The sequence below is a fragment of the Mercurialis annua genome, linkage group LG1-X, assembly GCF_937616625.2.
Source record: "Mercurialis annua linkage group LG1-X, ddMerAnnu1.2, whole genome shotgun sequence".
NCBI lineage: Eukaryota > Viridiplantae > Streptophyta > Magnoliopsida > Malpighiales > Euphorbiaceae > Mercurialis > Mercurialis annua.
This window is the reverse complement of record NC_065570.1, coordinates 40,020,705-40,038,555: the sequence shown is the minus strand read 5'-3', so window position 1 is coordinate 40,038,555 and position 17,851 is coordinate 40,020,705. Positions and strand designations below refer to the sequence as shown.

Below are 17,851 nucleotides of genomic sequence, written 5' to 3'. Positions count from 1 at the left end.
GGAGCAATTCTAGAAAGAGGCGACAGCGACGAACACGGCGCCAGCTTAAGCTGCTGGAGCCGGCAGGATAAAGTAGTGGCGTCTCCGGTTTGTTCTGGCTACGCCGCCGGTTATAGCGGCGGCGGCGAGGGTTTTTGACAATAGTTCCGGGATTTTTGTTTTGATTCGTTCTCACTCGTTTCAAGTCCGTTTCTCATGCAAAAGTAGTCAAAATCGCATAAAATCGAACAAGGAATCCAAATATGGCATAATCAGAGTGTTTAAAAGTCATTTAAATAAAAATAATCCTGGGCAGCAAGTACGAAATTTGGTTTTTCATGGCTTAAAGAGTTAGAATCACCTAGAGAAATGCATTCGAAAAGCTTTAAATTAATTGGCTTTCTATGTTTGAGCTTAAACATGGTTAATTACAGCAAATTAATATGTCTATCATCGAATTTCATGACAATTTATTGAAAACACCGAATTGATTAATTATAGCATGATGGAAAAGGCAATAAAACCATCGAAACATGCATCCTCAGCACACAATCACAACAATTATGGCAATTATACATATATTCATGGCAAATCAAAGGAACATAATAAAAGGGTCCTCAGAATTACCGGTCTGAGCTTGGCTCGTTTGTTGGCAAAGTGGATGCAGAATCCAGCTTAGAATCCGTGCAGATGTTGCGTTCTTAGAGAATCAACACGTGTTTTAGTGTTTTTAGGACCAGAATTGATGTGATTTTGTGTGTGTGAGGTGTACAGTTTGGCTATACTATTCCAATGGGGGGCGAATTTTGCTTCTTAATTTCTAGGGTTTATGTGCCACCTCTAGCCAGACTGGCTTAAGGCTGTATTTATAGTGGTCTAGTTAGGTCTAGGGTTAGCTTAAGTGTATTTACAAGTTCGTCCTAGTTAGAGTTTGGTTAGTGGTCGAAGAAGTGTTAAGTGATAAGTCAATATGTATTTAGGATGAGCTTTTAATTAATTAATTAGAATTCTAATTCTAATTTTTGGATTTAGACTTGCTAGCTAAGTAAAAAGGTACTAAAAGACTATTTTGGTGCCTAAAAGTGTCAAAAAGGCTACTAAGGTCCTATGAATTTGGTTATGGTCAATTTCAGTCCGTAAAACTTGCAAATTGGCCCATAAAATTCTAAAACATTGTAATTAGTCAAATTTCTAGACTTAGGTTACGACCTCTTTGGATTTTTATGGGCTATTTACGCCTAATTGCATTTTAATCTTCCAAATTTACAATTGTGCATAAATTACGCGTGCTTAGATTCCAGCAAGCAAATCGAAAACTCGTCACCCGGACAGATTTCTCTGAAAATCATCATGGGATGCTTCAGTTCCTTATCACTTTTTACCTTTCCAAAAAATAGATGTCAACACATATTTCAAATTCACAACTCTCACTATACAAATTAATTTTTCATGATTTTGATGTAATTTTAAAGACGACACTACGTAGTTTTCGTATATGAAATTGTACAAAATTATCAGTTACATACATAGTTTGAAAATCATGTCAAAATTTTCACAAAACACACAAAAAATCGAAATTTCTATAATTGAATGTTCAACTACTCAACTTTGAATAATCATAACTTTCTCTATAATAATCCAAATTTTGTGTTATTTGTATCATTTTAAAGCTTAAAGTACGTACTTTAAAAATAAATAAATTTTACATCATAAAAACGTAATTTGAACATAGCAATTATGATATATATAACATATAAATTTATTAAATACCATAATTCAATCAATCGGAGCATGAAAATCAACAAATAAGCTTTGATACTAATGTTGGAATATGCAGAAATTAAATAGAACGTTCTATATATACCTTCTGTCGATTCCACAAGTTTGACGATTTTGCACTAAGTGTCAAGTATTTTAAAATGAAAAATACTTAAATTCACCACCCAAACTCTTTTATTTTATATATTATGAGAAAAATTTAGTTATAATTAACTTAATCAATAATGTTTATTCATTCAATACACACACACACACACACACACACACACACACACACACACACACACACACACACACACACACATATATATATATATATATAAGGAACTAATAGGTGCTATGAATAGGTGTAACTTTTCATTAAATTATCACGTTTCATGGAGTTGCAACCTTTTATTAAAGATTTAAATAGCATTTTGTCCTCTCAACTTGTAAGCAATGGACAATTAACACACCAATTAATTTTATGGACAAATGAGTAATGAATTTGCTGATTATGGTCAACTAACCCCTTTGACAAATTAGCTTACAAATTGAGGGGACAAATTGCCATTTACGGGGTCAATTAGCTTATAAGTTGAGGGGCAAATTGTCAAAATGGAGGTTAATTGACTATAGTCACCAAATTCGTGCTGATTTGCCCACAAAATTAATTATATGTTAATTGTCTATTGCTAATAAGTTGCGAGGACAAATTGTCACTTAAATTTTTCATTAAATATATTGCACTCTCTTCATGCAAATCTAAATAGTCAATTAAGTTCAAGTCATACGAACACAAATATATTAGTTTGCCTACCAATAATCTATAAGTTGATATATTTGGATAAGGAGAAGAACCACCTTCTTTAATTAATCTAGTTAATGTTAATATAAGGACTAATTACTTAAAAAAAAACCCCACCTTATAACATTTTTTCGTTTATACCCTCACCTAGAAAAAAGTTCATTTGTACCCTTTTTTTTATTTTTTGTTTTCATCTCTACCCTAAAATTAAAATTTTTGACAATTAAATTAATTAAAGGATGAAAACATTATAAATGATTAATAATATTAATTTTTAATTAGAATATAAGCTAAATATAAATGATCATTTTGAATATTTTTCCAAATAAAAAGAGGTCAAATTAGATCTTTAGGGTGGAGACGAAAATGAAAAATCAAAAAAAGGGTACAGATGAACTTTTTTTTATGTCAGGGTATAAACAAAAAAATGTTATAAGGTGGATTTTTTTTAAGTAATTAGGCCTTAATATAAATATGGAAGTAGGTTTAGAATCAATATATCCTGTTTCTCGAATACTATTTTCGATACAGATAAATTTATGATTTGATTTAGCTATTTCAAATTCCAATTTTTTTTAAAAGCTACCAAATTTTTGATTTGGTTGACTTAATCAAGATAAATTTTAATATTGTTAATATAACATTATCTACGAGAGATTCTTAGGTAGACTCAGTCCAGCACGTCATCAGTGGATTAAGCCTATCATAAAATGACACGTCATTAAAATGATGACAACCTTGTAAATTCGTTTATTACTTATTTACACATTTGAATGATAATATTACAAAATTGTCATCATTTTATTGACGTGTCATTATGTGATAGTTTTAGTACACGGATGACGTAGTGTACTGAGTCTACCTAAGAATTTCTCCATCATCTACATATACTAATAATACCGTAAAGGACTTGTCATGTTTCTTTATGAACAAAGAAGAATCTGATTTGCTTGAATAAAGCTTGGTGTTTATCTCACACAACGGATGCGCCACGTCATCTTCACAACAAGCCAATAATTATTTGCGATAGAGAATTTTTATTTATTATTTATTTTTTTATCATTAAACATTTGTACATGGCTAACGCCTTATTAGTTTGTTACACGAATGTCGTGTCGTAACCGTTGCGTTGTATAATTATTGTGAGATATTAATAGGTTTGTTAATTTTATATTCCATTGTCTACTTTCAATACATATAAAATTTAATTAACTTCATATTCCATTGTCTGCTGGCTTGTTTCAGTACATATAAAATATAGTTGGTTTACGTTGTTGATTAGGCTTTTGGACAAGACAAAGCAGTTGAATCAGCTAATCTTTCAAACAAAAATTGTGTTAGTGTGGTCTAGTTAAGGAGATTCTCTCAAATGCATGCTCGGTTTACAAACCATTTTTCTCTCTTTGTTCTGCCTTTCACCTACCTTTGTGCAACGAAAAAGAATCCAGACTCATTGATTTCTGAAAGCAGGGCAATTCTCAAATCAATCTTTTTTGTGGTAAATACATGCATGCATGCCTGATTTGTGATAATTATATTAGAATCTCATGTTTTAAAGTGGGTTTGTGAAGGAACATGAAGGTTTATCAAAGAAGGTGGAAGAAGAATTTGTGGGAGTTGGAAAACCAATGGGTTCCTGTAACGCCCGCACCGCTTAAAGTTTACACCAAAAGGTGCCGCAAACCCACTTCACTTGTTGTTCCAAATGTGGCTAGACGCTTGGATTTCTCGGCCTCTCCCGATTCTACTAGTCAGCCATCACACAATCACTGTAAGTCTACCAATTTTTCTTTTAACATTATATTTTTTGTTATGTTGCTTTAAGAAATCATTAGATATGTTATTCATTAGTTTGAAGTTGATGACTTGGGTCAGTTTTTAATAACTTTTTGTGCAATCAGCAACCAATTTAACCACACTGTTTTATAATGTTTTTCATCTTGAATTAAGGTGATGGACAAAAACATTTGCAAGGTGATTTTGTTTTTGTTAAGGAAAACGAGAAGCTTCATTGTAGTGATGGTTTAGAGCCACCACCAACTCCATCAGTGAAGCAAATTGCGAGGAAAAGACCGAGAAATGATTCGGATGTGAATCAAAGGCCGTTGACAACTAAGAAACTTCGGTATAGGCCTAAGGTTGCAGCTGACGGAACGAAAAGAAGAGGTAAGATCGAACTTGAAAGTAAGGCGAAAAGGAAGCATGCAAGAGGAGAAACGGAGTCCAATATAAAGGGGGAGATGAAGTATGCAAGACAGAGCTGTGATGATGTATCGCAGGATTCAAACCTTGAAATGAAGTCAGGAAAGCATTTGCAGTCTGAACTTAAGTTGGAGATAACAAGGAGGTCCACAAGAATTGCTTGTACAATGAGCAAAACATTTGACTGCCAAACCAACTCCTCATTGACTCATACAAGTTTTCTAAAAGGATGCAGGAGTAAGAGGCAGAGGAAATCAGAAGCATCCATCCTTGCCTTGCATATAAAAGAGAAGAGACATGAAGGGTCTAATCGAAGAAGAATAGAATCAAATGCTATAGTTCCCTATCGAAAATCTCATTCCGCCAAGAGCAGAGACGTAGGTGCTATAGTTCCGTACCAGAGTCCTAAAAGAAAACTAAAAGCACTGGTCCTTCTTGATGATGAGACATTGAGACAGTATAATTTGGTGATGAAAATAGACGATGGCGTGGGTGAGAAACAGGAAGACGAAGAAAGACAGAAGAAGTGGGAAGAGGAAAGAACAATTTTCCTTGCTCGTATCAAGTCATTCTCTTCCAAAATGCATCTCATCTTAGGTACTTTCTTTCTTGAATTTTAAAAAGTTGACAACAAAATTAAATTTCTCACTAGAGCTATTATTCAAAAGAGTGAAAATCATGCAAATGATAGTCTGTTAGCATAATACAAACTAAACAAACGACAATACATCTTTGCAGGAGATAGAAGATTCAAACCATGGAAAGGATCAGTGCTGGACTCATTGGTTGGAGTTTTCTTAACTCAAAATGTTACTGATTTTCTTTCAAGGTAATGACATTCGTAAACCGTCTATTAAACAGCATATCTTGAGACTAAAGTTTTCATTTAACTTTTTTTTATGCATGTTAACAGTGCTGCTTACATGTCACTTGCGTCGAAGTTTCCTATTCGATCAACAAGCAACCAAGAAGCATCTGATGATGAACTAGAGAACGAGTACGGTCAAGAGTCAATTGGAGCTGATTCTGTATACACCGGAACACCAGAGGATTCAAATGGTAATAGATATTATGTAGCTGAACCTGAATCAAAAACTTCAGTAGATGTTGAAGATACTGGAAGAACCATCATTCAGCTAGAACCTCATATAGTACTAACATGTGAAAACCCATCAAGAGCTACAGAGGGCATAAATCCACTATCAAGCTCAAAGAGGTTAAACTGCGGTACATTTGAAAAACCTTGTTCTTCTTCCAGTGCCAGAAATAATTCTCACTTCATCAAAGATAATCAAGCTGAAAATGGTCATGAAGAGAAAGTTTTACTGGACATGGATTGCAGCTCAGTGGCAGAAGTTGAGATTGAAAAAACTCTTAGCAAGGAACAAAATAAGCCTGAAGAGATGGTATGCGAAGATTGTGCTTTGCATCCGATTACTTCTATCTCGAGTATGAAGGATAATAGCTCGGGTGTGGCTTCTGCTATGACAAAAAAGACGAGTAAAGGGAAGAAAAAAGTTGTTGAGGAGAAGAGGAATTGGAATGAGATAGGAAGAGAATATTCCAGACACAGAAGTAGGGCTGCGACAGATTCTGTGGACTGGGAGGCAGTTAGGCATGCACCTCAATCTGAGGTAGCTGATGCCATCAGATCACGAGGGCAGCACAATAATATTGCAGAAAGAATCAAGGTATGAAGCTTGCATTTTCCTATCTTATCATCACAGATATATTTTGAATTCTGTTTCAATTTTCAAATCCCTGACTTTTGCAGGCAGTTCTTAATCACATAAATGAACACCACGGAAGCCTTGATCTTGAATGGTTGCGATATGCCCCACATGATATCGTTAAGTAAGTCCAAATGTTTGTAACAAATATCATTGTTATACTTTTACGAAAATGCTGCTCAACATACTAATTAATCACCAAATAATATTTATATGTTTGAGTATGTTGGACCTTCCAAGATAATGTTTATTTTTACCTTTAGGAAATACCTGCTGGAAATAAGAGGAATAGGATTGAAAAGTGTGGAATGTTTACGGCTTTTGACACTTCATCATAGGGCCTTCCCAGTAAGTCCTGAACATGATTTGTTAATGACCGGTCTTCCAGTGCTTAATTATGAACTCAGCACCACATTTACTTGTCGAACTAGGTTGATACAAATGTTGCTCGGATAGCAGTGCGTTTGGGATGGGTTCCCTTGGAACCACTCCCTGGAAATCTTCAGCTTCACCTTTTAGAAGAGTAAGTACCATGACAATTAACTCAAATAAGCAAATAAAATATTATTAGCAGGCAGCAATACACAACATTTCAATGCCAAAAATCTATACTGATTTGCGCAGGTACCCAGTCATGGACACCATTCAAAAGTATCTCTGGTCCCGACTGTGCAAGCTCGACGAACAAGAACTGTGAGTCTCAATGTTCCACAAGAACTGCTGAATTTCTATATCATTTATATTACATTTATGAATTAGCTATGGCTAGAAATAAGCAGCTTTAACTGAATGTAGGTATGAATTGCACTATCAGATGATAACTTTTGGAAAGGTATACCTTGGCTCCTCGTTATGTCATTTAGATTTTAATTGAATGTTAAATGGTGTCAAAATGTTTTCCCATTTATGCAGGTATTTTGCACAAAGTTAAATCCAAACTGCGGTGTTTGTCCAATGAGGGCAGAGTGCAAACATCTTGCGAGTGCAACTGCAAGGTTTGCGCCTGGTCCATTTAATTATACTAGTTCCTAATGATGACAAATGCTTATCAACAGTTAGAAGTGGATATTCTCATATGGAGTACATCTTGGATACGATGAACATCATAGGCACCTAAATAATAAATGTTGGCTTAATTGAATATTTCCTGTGATCAGGCTTCAGATCCATCCTAAAAAAAGTAGCAACTATTTTAAACCTTTTTAAGTAGAATTAGTGGATTTTTTTGGAAAAAACTAATGCAAAAATCTGAAATTTGAATGCAGCAAAACTCTTTGCTTACCACGCCCATCAGGGAAAGGTGAAGAGATGTTCGAGGTTCCTAGCTTGTGTTTTGAAAACTCTGCTGATGTTGCTAATAGTGCTCTGGTTCGAGATTCAACACCAATATCTACCCAAACTCAAGAACCAGATTTTGCAAACCAGACGTCTGAACCCATAATAGAAGAGCCAAAATCACCACAACTTATAGATGACATTGAAGATTTTGGAATGCGTTATGGAATTGATGAACATATTGTCAACAAGGATGAAGAAATTCCTACCTTAATTCTAAGCAATGAACCGTTTAGGACCAATGTGCAGTGCTTTATGGACAATTACTGGAATATTCACCAACCTGAAGGTTCATCAAGAGCTATAGTGCCACTATCGGTGAATGTTGATTCAGTTCCTGTGCGCAAATTGAAGAATATCAGCCGCTTGCGGACTGAACACCAAGTGTGAGTAGATTTCTAGTTTAGCAAATGTCAGAAATTATTTTATCTGGGATTAGGATGTAATCGACTGAAAAAATAAAATTTATGCATAATGCATGTCAAACAATTTTTCTCTTTTGCAGCTATGAACTTCCGGATGATCATCCACTTCTGGTTGGGGTGTGTTTGCAAATTCTCACTTGATATTAAAAAACTATGTTTATCATTACATACTTAAACCAGGCAACTGAATATATCAATAAAATTGCAGCGAAGGAAACGAGATCGCAATGATCACTCCCCTTACCTTCTTGCTATATGGTCACCAGGTACGAAATAGTATGGTCAATTTATTTAGGAAATCCAATTACGACAACAACAAGCAAACTGTTTCATTTACTCTTTACTATTCTGAAAGAAAAAAATCTAGCAAAAATTAGCGGTATTTCCTATTTTATTCTAAATATTACTCCATATATATTGCTGTATAGTTTAGAAATATGTAATATTAATATATTATTGAACAGCCTACTGTAACATGTATGCATTTATCAAGAATATATGAAAAAAGGAATAACTTTTCCACAGATTATCAACTTGGTATAAGAGCTGGATAACACTTTCCAACCCTAGCCGTCTACCTATAATTTGTTTTTATTCTCTGCGTTCTAGCTGCATCACAACATAGCTAAAACCAGTATTGATGTCAGTAACATGAAGAACATTTCCACCTTGACCATTCAATCCATTCATGTCAAAATGGATGGTACTAATTATCATGTTTGGTCCAAAACTCTAGAGATGCACATTGCTAGCAGAAAAAATATTGGCTTTACAGGAAGAAAAATTGCACCTCCGGAATATGATCCTAGCTATGGTGAATAGGAGGTTGATGATGTTTTAGTTAAGTCTTAGCTTATCAAGTCCATGAGCAATATTTTGATGTCCTAATTTGTCCAGTGCAACTCAGCAAAGGATGTTTGGGATGCTCCGAGAAGACGTTACTTGGATGTGTTTGATTCTATTGTAGCATGTGTATATTTATCAAGAATATATGAAAAATGTATAATGTTTCTGCAAATTATCAACTAAAAGAGGAAGAAGCTTGAAGGCTTTATATAAATTATCTTTTAGTTCTCATTTAATTGTTAACTGATTATGCGTGTGGGTAATCCTTCATAACAGGTGAGACTCCAGGTTCCTGCCAACCTCCCAAGAAAACCTGCAATTTTCAAGGACCTGATCAACTCTGCAATGATAAAACATGCTCTTTCTGTGAAAATGTTCGGGAAACAACAAGTAAAACAGTCCGCGGAACCATTTTGGTAAGCCAAACCATATAGTATGAATAAATTACCTGCAGTACACTAAAACAGAATCGTTATGTTCAAAACTGACCATAATGCAATCAATGAACAGGTACCGTGTAGAACAGCAATGAGAGGAAGGTTTCCGCTCAATGGCACATATTTTCAAGTTAACGAGGTAAACAAATGTATTTAAACTGAGGATAAGATCTATCTGCATAGTTATGAGGACTAACTTGCCATGCATTTTGTAGGTATTTGCTGACCATGAAACGAGTCAAAATCCGATCATTGTTCCCAGGAGTTCAATATGGAACCTACCACGGCGGACTGTATGCTTTGGTACATCCCCAAATACAATATTTAAAGGTATTATTATTACCTCTCTAAATCATATATAATTAAACAATTCCACAAATGACCAAGAAATATTTTGTTCTCCTTTTGGCAGGATGTTCATTGGAGGGGATTCAAGAAAATTTCTGGAAAGGTACGAGTTCTAAACAAAGTGAACTAACTAAAATTACAATTTCACTGAACTAACTAAAACTGAACCAAAAATTGAGATCGTTTACAGATATTCTTTTATTTCAATTTGCTGGATTTTGAACCACATTTTCAAAAAGATCCAAGACTTTAAGTCATTTTAATGAAACAAACTTATTGTGACTTCATATTTAGAGGGTTTAGAATCTTATAATAGAGAAGCTGACATTTATGTACTTTCATATTTTTGAAGGTTTTATTTGCGTTAAAGGTTTGGAGGTAAATACTGGTGCTCCAAAACCTTTAGTCAAGAGATTTCACTGTCCTACTGGTAAGACGAAAACAAGGGTCAGGAAATCATTGAAAGAAGGTGATGCTAAGAGCACCAGAAGCATGAGGTGCGCTGTTGCTTAATTCTTCTATTCTATATAGTATTATTATTTATAAGTTATCAAATCGGAATAGTTTTCAAAATATAAACCTATTCAGCATTTGTGAAATTGTAGTATCGAATCTCACCAGCGAACGTTCGAGCAACGACCTAAGATTTTACTAATATTAAAGTAAATATATGCAGGTAAGTAGGACAAGAATAAAGGAGACTTGGCAGGTGGGCAGCAGAAAGAAGGTAAAGTATACTATCTGATAATGTTAGATTTATATGGAGAAACTTATTTATTTTGTTCCATACAGGTGAAAAGTTTAGTGTATCTGCAGATGGTTGTACTGAATTGGTCTTGAAAGATCGTGTAACTAATGACATTGAATCTTGTTGAGCAATCAGCGTGGCGCTTGGAGGTATACGTCGAACAATTTGATAACCATCCTTTGCTTTGTGAACTCAAAAAATAGATATGAACTGAATAGTGTAAATAATTAAAAAGTATATTCTCATCATGTGGAACCCGAAAATAGAGTTTAGTATTTGTTTAATGGATAAGTTGGTGTATGTACAGATGCTGATCATACCAATGTTTACATTCATAAGAAGCTGGAAAACGAGGGGGAAATATATTTGTGATTCAAGTGAAAGAAGGTGAAGAAAGATTCCGATGTGTGCTAAGGTTATCGATGAAGACGTTGCGAAATCGAAGCGGTAAGTGTTTCTTTCTAGTTTAGCAAATGTTTCTTTGTTTTTGGAGCTGTCTAATAGGTTGAACTCATGTTGAGTGCTTGATATATGTAAATGTATGTGCATAGGTAAATGATAGAATTGTGATGCTTAATTAGCAGGACAATGTGATTTATTTATGAAAATAATGCATGGTGATTAATAATGCAGGCTCCAGGCAATATGGAATTAAAGCTTCTGCAAAGCTAAACACTCCATCAATGAATCAACTCATTCCTATTTCATGATGCATTTCATTTTTTTTCTTCTTATGTCTTTGGTTTGTTGATGAAATTCATTTGGAGATCTAGCTATATCCTAGTTCTATACAATCAGTTATTCTTTTTTTAAATTATGATAAAATTAATGGAATTTGCAAATAAATTTCAAGATGTGAATATAAATGAAATAATAATAATAAATTTTTAAAAATATATTAAATAAACTTTAGATTTGCTTCATATACTTTCATAAGATTCATATAGAGAAAAATTGAAGAGAAAACTCGTAAATTTCATAGAAAAATTCAACTTTGGAGAGAGCAATTTAAAGAGAGAATTTTAGAGCGGGAGAATTTATTTTCAAAAAAACAAATTATGTGAATTTAAAAATTTAAAAATATGAGAAAAATAATTGAAATTTTTTACTGACAATATTTTGTCAAAAAATAAAAAGGATATTTCGACAAAATAAAATATTAAATTAAATTAAAATTGTACCAATTCAATATTCAATTCATATTATTTGGTTTGAAATGAATTTCTTTTTGGATTAATTCCTTATAAAATTGCAACCTTTACACGTTTTTTCGTTTTAATCACATCCTTTAAAAAGTGTCAAGTAAAATCACCATTTATCTTTTTGTAAATCTATCACCGATGAAAAATTCGGTGTTTTTTTCTTTCCAAATAATTGTCCTGATCTGACTAATGCCCTAATTAACACAAAAAAAAATACTTATCTTACTCTTTTTTTGTTCATTCTGATTGTCAAGTCAACAAAATATACCGAATTTTCACAGATTTGCAAAAAAATGAAATGTGGTGATTTTATTTGACACTTTTAAAAAGACGTGATTAAAATAAAAAAACCTGCAAAGATGGTGATTTATATGAAATTAACTCTTTTTTAATGATACCAAACACAAAAGTATATTTAGAAATGAATTTCAAATACATTTTTTTTAGAAATAAAATAAATTTAATTTGAGGATTTAATTAAATAATCCTAAATTTCTCTAAATATGTATACTGTGAGAATGAGATCATAAAAAGCTGGTGCAAATGAAAATAGTTTCTAAAGTTTGAGGGAAAAAAGAAAGAAAGGGTTAATTACATATAAAAGCACCATCTTTACACAAAATCTTAAAAATAACACGACCATTAAAACGTGTTAATTCAGTGCATTACCTTCCATTTATTTTAAAAAACAACATGGGCACTTTTTTAGATAAAATTTTCGGTGGGAGTGCTACATGTCATACCACTTCAGCAAAAACGCCACTAAAAATTGCCGATGTTATTTTTGAAAAAAAATGAAAGGTGGTGCCCTGAATTGACACAATTTAAAGATCGTGTTATTTTCAAAATTTTGTGTAAAGATGGTGATTTTATATGTAATTAACGCAAAAAAAAATTAGTTTTCTAAAGTCAACTCATGTCCTTTTATATATATATATATATGGCCTAACAACCTAAAAAGACCAAACATTTAGCAAAAGTATCTGTTATGTCCAAATCTTTAAAACATCTCGATAATGTCCAAAATTATATTATATAGTCTCAAAGATGTCCCAACCTAAAAGAGTGTGTTGCTGCTTATGTGTCGCTGACGTGGATTGCCACATATTTTTCATGTATGAAAATGTTAGGCAAATATTACAAATAAACCTTTAATTTTTTTCTCTAAAATATATTACCCTTTCAGACTCTAAACCGAGTCAATCAGATCTTTAAATTCCTTAAAAAATAAAAGAATAATATTTTTTAATTTATTATTTTTATAATAAATAAAAATTACATATATTTAAAATTAGTACTAAACTAATCTCAATCAACTTTAATAACTGTATTTATATAAAAATTTATTATGATAATATTAACAAAAAATAACCGGACGTTTTTTTGCTCATCTAATCTAAATCACTATCACATTATCACGGATATTAAACCGTGGGGGTCACTAAGTTATCCCGGGATTACAGAATGAGTACTGAGTTTAAAATTGTTAAATAATGATCACCAGCTTAATCAGATATTTGAACGAGAAGTTACTTTGTCCAAAATGCATAAATTTGCTGCGTTTTTATCTACGTGGCTCGCCTGAAAATTAAACAAATTATCTTTCCTCCACATGTCATCCAATATCTTCCACCTGGTGCCACATAAGCACTCCCCATTCTTTAATATTCAACGGTAGAAAAAAACGGTAATAATTTGTTTTCTTCTTCATTCTCCATTAACGCTGTTCTTCTCCCATAAAATCTTCTGCAACCCTAAGTTCTTTCTATTAATTTTCTCACCTCAAACCCCTGCATCAATTAATTTCGCCCCCAAACCTAAACGAATCCCTAACGAAATCAAATCCAAAACGAAACCCTAACAAAATTGAACCATTACCGGCTGACAAATGGAGTTTAAAATCTCAATTCCCTATTGTGAATGAAATCAGACGGCTGTATTAAGAACATCATGGACTGAGAGTAACCCGGGAAGACGTTTTTTAGTTGTTATGGTTTTTAAGTAATACTTTTGTTTTAAGGGTAATTGTTTAATGTGATTATCTTGTAATTCATCAAACGGAATATGATAACTTTGTATGTTGTAGTCTGGAGGTGGTTGTGATTTCTTCTATTGGATTGATCCACCCTTGTCTCATAAGGCTAAAGCTAAAGCTGTCAAAGTTGGATTATTGAGAAAGTTTGAGAAGGAGGAAGAAAGCAAGAAGATGAAGAAAGCAAGTTGGTTTGGTCTGAAGTATCTGATTGTTTTTGTCGTTGTTTTTTTTTCCTGGGTAGATGCAACTGCAATTAGGACTTAGATGCAGCTGCAATTAGATGGTAAATAGTAGGACTTGGATGCAGCTGCTGCAATTAGGACTTAAATGCAGTAGGTGTTTTAATGTATGTAGGTGGTTGAATGTGTGTAGGTGGTTGAATGTAACTGGAAATTATCTGAATATTAATGAAATTTGTCCTAGCTTATTTGTTTGATGCACAACAATGTTAAATTTAATATAATGCACAAAAATTAAACCAATTGCAGAAAGTATTAACCAAACAATTGCAGAAAGTATTCAACAAATAATTGCACACCAACAAAAACATAAAATTAGATAACATAATCAAATTGTATTCATTACAGAACCAACAAAATCATACATCAACATCAGTTTGAACATGAGGTGGATGTAATATTAAATTTAACAGCACCAACCTAACAAAAAAGAGTTAAATATCATCCATTCTTACACCAATTATTGCTATGGTGCTCCACTGCAATAAAAGTTACTGGTGCCATAAAATAAGTGTTGTTTAATAATATTTTTACACACATCCAAAATCTTGTCCTCGTAGCATATTTTGAAACTTTATCCTCATGGTTTGTCCACTTTACCTGGCGGAACCCAAGCCCTTCTTTTACTTGTTTGACTTGCATTAGGTTTATTGGTACCACTTGAAGCAATGTTGGCCCCACTTGAAGCAGCTTTGGCCCTATTTGAAGAAGCTTTTGTACCAATTGATGTGGTATTGGTACCACTTGAACATGTCTTAACTCTTCCCTTTTCTTTGAATAGATCTGGCCTCTTAAAGGGTGTTGGTTCAGGTGCTTCAAGTCCTAACCTTCTCTTCACATGAAGCTTGTTTGGTCTTGGTGCTCTGAAGGTAGGTGGTTTTTCCATTTGCCTAAGCCTGTCTTCACATGTAGCTCTCTGCATAAACCAAATAAATCATAACAGACACAACAACAAAGCCTCACAATACAAACACAACCTAATTAGATAACAGAAAACATAAACACTTACCATTGATACACTTTGCTGAGAAGGGTTCTCATCAAGTCTAGTAGTAGGATTACTGACAGCTGAAGCTTGTTGTTCTATTATAAAAACAAGTTCATCTACTACATCATCTAGTGCAACATCAAATTCAGGATCCAGTTCAGCAAATGTGCTTGATTGTCTAGATCCAGCATCATTACATCCAGCTTGAGGAGCAGCAGCTTCATGAGGAGCAGGTTGAGGCCCAGATCCAACTTCATGAGGAGCAGCAGGTTCATGAGGAACATGTTGAGGCCATGATCCAGCTTCATGAGGAGCAGCAGGCTAAGTCCCAGGTACAAATACACATTTCCTCTTGTTGTGCCCTATTTTACCACACCTTAAGCATGTCTTTATTTGACCCTTCCTACTCACTTGACCCTTCCTAGTCATACCACGTTGTAGCCTTTTTTGTTCATCTTCTTCCAATCTTCTAAGAAGTTGCTTCCTCCCTCTCCTAAAGTTAACTGGGGCATGAGAAGTTATAGGTGGATCAACACTCTTTGGCCACAGTTCTTTTCTATTAATGGGGCATATAAGGTGGCTATTATAATACCCCAAATATTTAAATTGTGCCACGTGTCGTAAATTCCGATAAATTAATTTATTATGGATTTAATTTAATATTATTGAGAATTTAGAATAAGTTTTATTAAGCGATATTAACGGGATTTGAGGAAAAGGTTAGAAAATTAATATAAAATAAAATATATATCCCGTAATGAAAATTATTTCGCCAAGGTCCGCGAAATGTTTTATAGTATCAGTGGTAGAAGTTTCGGGCCAATCGGAGACCTTTTAAAATTAGACGCGGATGCATTTTGGGCTAAATTGCAATTTTTGAAAAGTTCAAGGACTAAAGTGTAAATTAGTCAATTAAGCCTCGAAAATTGCAATTAAAGGATTATTGATGGAAAATAATAATTTTAGAATTCGTATTATTTATTTGGATATAAATTTAAGTTAAAATAGAAAGTTCGAAAGATAAATGGTTTAAGTTAAAGAAATGAAGGATTGAAATGGCAAATTAGCCAAACATATATGTAAGAAAATGAATCATATGAAGTATCCAGAAGCATGAAGAATGCATCAAAGAGAAGAGAAAAGAGCGATCAATTCCGATTCGATATTGTTCCGTCGTTTCTCGTCAGTTTCCGACGTTCTATTGCTCGAATTGATCGTATTTCAATGGCGAATCACGGTAAGCTTGACGTTTTGTCGTCTGGATGGATGAATTTAAAGTTATATCGAGTTAAAGTTTTAGGCCACAAAACGATTTAATCGTTTTAATGGTTTTGAGATTGAATTATAGTGTTTTAAACTTAGATTAAGTCTTATTAACGCGTTTGGAGCGTTTTCACGCCGGAAGCACGTCGGAATGCCCGGAATTAGATTCTGGGGTGTGTGCGAAAGACTGCACACAAAAGTGTGCGGGTGCACACTAGTGTGGGGGCGTACACAAGATTTTGCGCGCGCGCAGAGATAGCCTACATTTTGAGCATTTCCGACCTGTTTTGACCTAGATTTCCGACTTCAAGTACGTCGGACACTAAAAAGGGAAACACGGATCCAAAAATGAGAAATTGGATATCGAACATAACGTGTTTGATTGGGGTTTCGAGATACAAGGAACTTATGATTGAAAATCAACAAACAAGAGATATAACAAGTATCTCGACTAAGTTTTAGAACATGATCTAAGTTAAGAGTCGTATTTGGAATTCGATCGTGTTAACCTAAGTTTATAACTTAGGGGTTTAGTACTAAGCCTACGTTTATGGATTAAACGTACAGGTAACTCGACTAAATAACTGACGTACCGACAAGCTACCAAGCCGTCTAGCTGGAGTGGCTACGCGATCGGACAACGCATGGAACTTACGCTTGCGGGATTATAATATTGCATATTTGGATAGCGGTCACTGTTAGTTGCATTTTACTTTCGCGTATTGTTTATAAAAGTTATTTTATATACTATGAATTTATACATCGCATAATATATGGTTTGAAGTATCGCTTATCGAATTGCTTTTATTGATTATCGTTTGCTATTATTATCGATTATAGTATCGTTTATCGAATTATTATAGTTTTGAAATCCAGTGTATGATCTGAGGAAACGTGCTACCTATTGGGCGTCGATAGGACTGTGTGATCACCGATAAGTATGTCAGTCTAGCGTGTCTAGATTGTTATCGTGTCATAGAATTATATCGAATATCGAACATCGCTTATCGTATCGTATCGAAGTTGGAATATATATCGAATTGGATACGAGGTTTAAATCGGTTGAACTATCTCGGGACCCGTATCCAGTGGGTTTAACTCGGTTGAACTATCTCGGGACCCACACCTTGGGATTAAGCGTTGGTAGAGGTTTAACTCGGTTGAACTATCTCGGGACCCTACCAAATGGATCGATCGAATTGATTATTATCGTTATGAATCGTATATAAATTATAAATTGTATTGAGTATCGTGTATAGGGTTTCAATCGGATCTAATACTTGGATTATGTAATCGCATGTTATATTATATTTTGACATTGAATATTGATTTTATTTGTATGTTTTAACATATGCGATGTTATGTTTTTAGTAATACCGTTAGTAACTTGCAAGCTCACTCTGTATTTTACCAAATACTGACCCCTCACCTTTGATGTCTTTCAGGTTATTGGAGTCGGATCAGACAGATCATCTCTTTGTGCCAGAAGTCAGCTAGGCTTGCACAAA

At 33.8% G+C, this 17,851-nt stretch overlaps 1 protein-coding gene across 1 annotated transcript; it reads left to right on the top strand.

Moving 5' to 3' along the window:
• The first annotated feature begins 4,128 nt into the window (after positions 1-4,128).
• Positions 4,129-11,394, top strand: LOC126681947 (transcriptional activator DEMETER-like). The gene is made up of 20 exons (XM_056106294.1): positions 4,129-5,344; positions 5,486-5,576; positions 5,661-6,438; positions 6,522-6,601; positions 6,741-6,825; positions 6,909-7,000; positions 7,102-7,170; positions 7,273-7,309; positions 7,390-7,472; positions 7,743-8,198; positions 8,318-8,354; positions 8,446-8,503; positions 9,360-9,499; positions 9,594-9,659; positions 9,736-9,850; positions 9,933-9,971; positions 10,221-10,365; positions 10,545-10,765; positions 10,924-11,063; positions 11,250-11,394. Exons 1-18 carry the CDS (start codon positions 4,786-4,788, stop codon positions 10,546-10,548), a joined length of 2,934 nt encoding a protein of 977 aa, XP_055962269.1. The 5' UTR covers positions 4,129-4,785; the 3' UTR covers positions 10,549-10,765; positions 10,924-11,063; positions 11,250-11,394.
• The last annotated feature ends 6,457 nt before the right edge of the window (positions 11,395-17,851 follow it).

Bases quoted from the DNA above. Each gene is read 5' to 3' on its own strand.
- LOC126681947 (XM_056106294.1), top strand. From the start codon at position 4,786: ATGAAGTATGCAAGACAGAGCTGTGATGATGTATCGCAGGATTCAAAC. The intron at 6,439-6,521 runs GTATGAAGCTTG...TGACTTTTGCAG, and splicing joins ATATTGCAGAAAGAATCAAG to GCAGTTCTTAATCACATAAA. The intron at 9,851-9,932 runs GTATTATTATTA...TCCTTTTGGCAG, and splicing joins CCCAAATACAATATTTAAAG to GATGTTCATTGGAGGGGATT.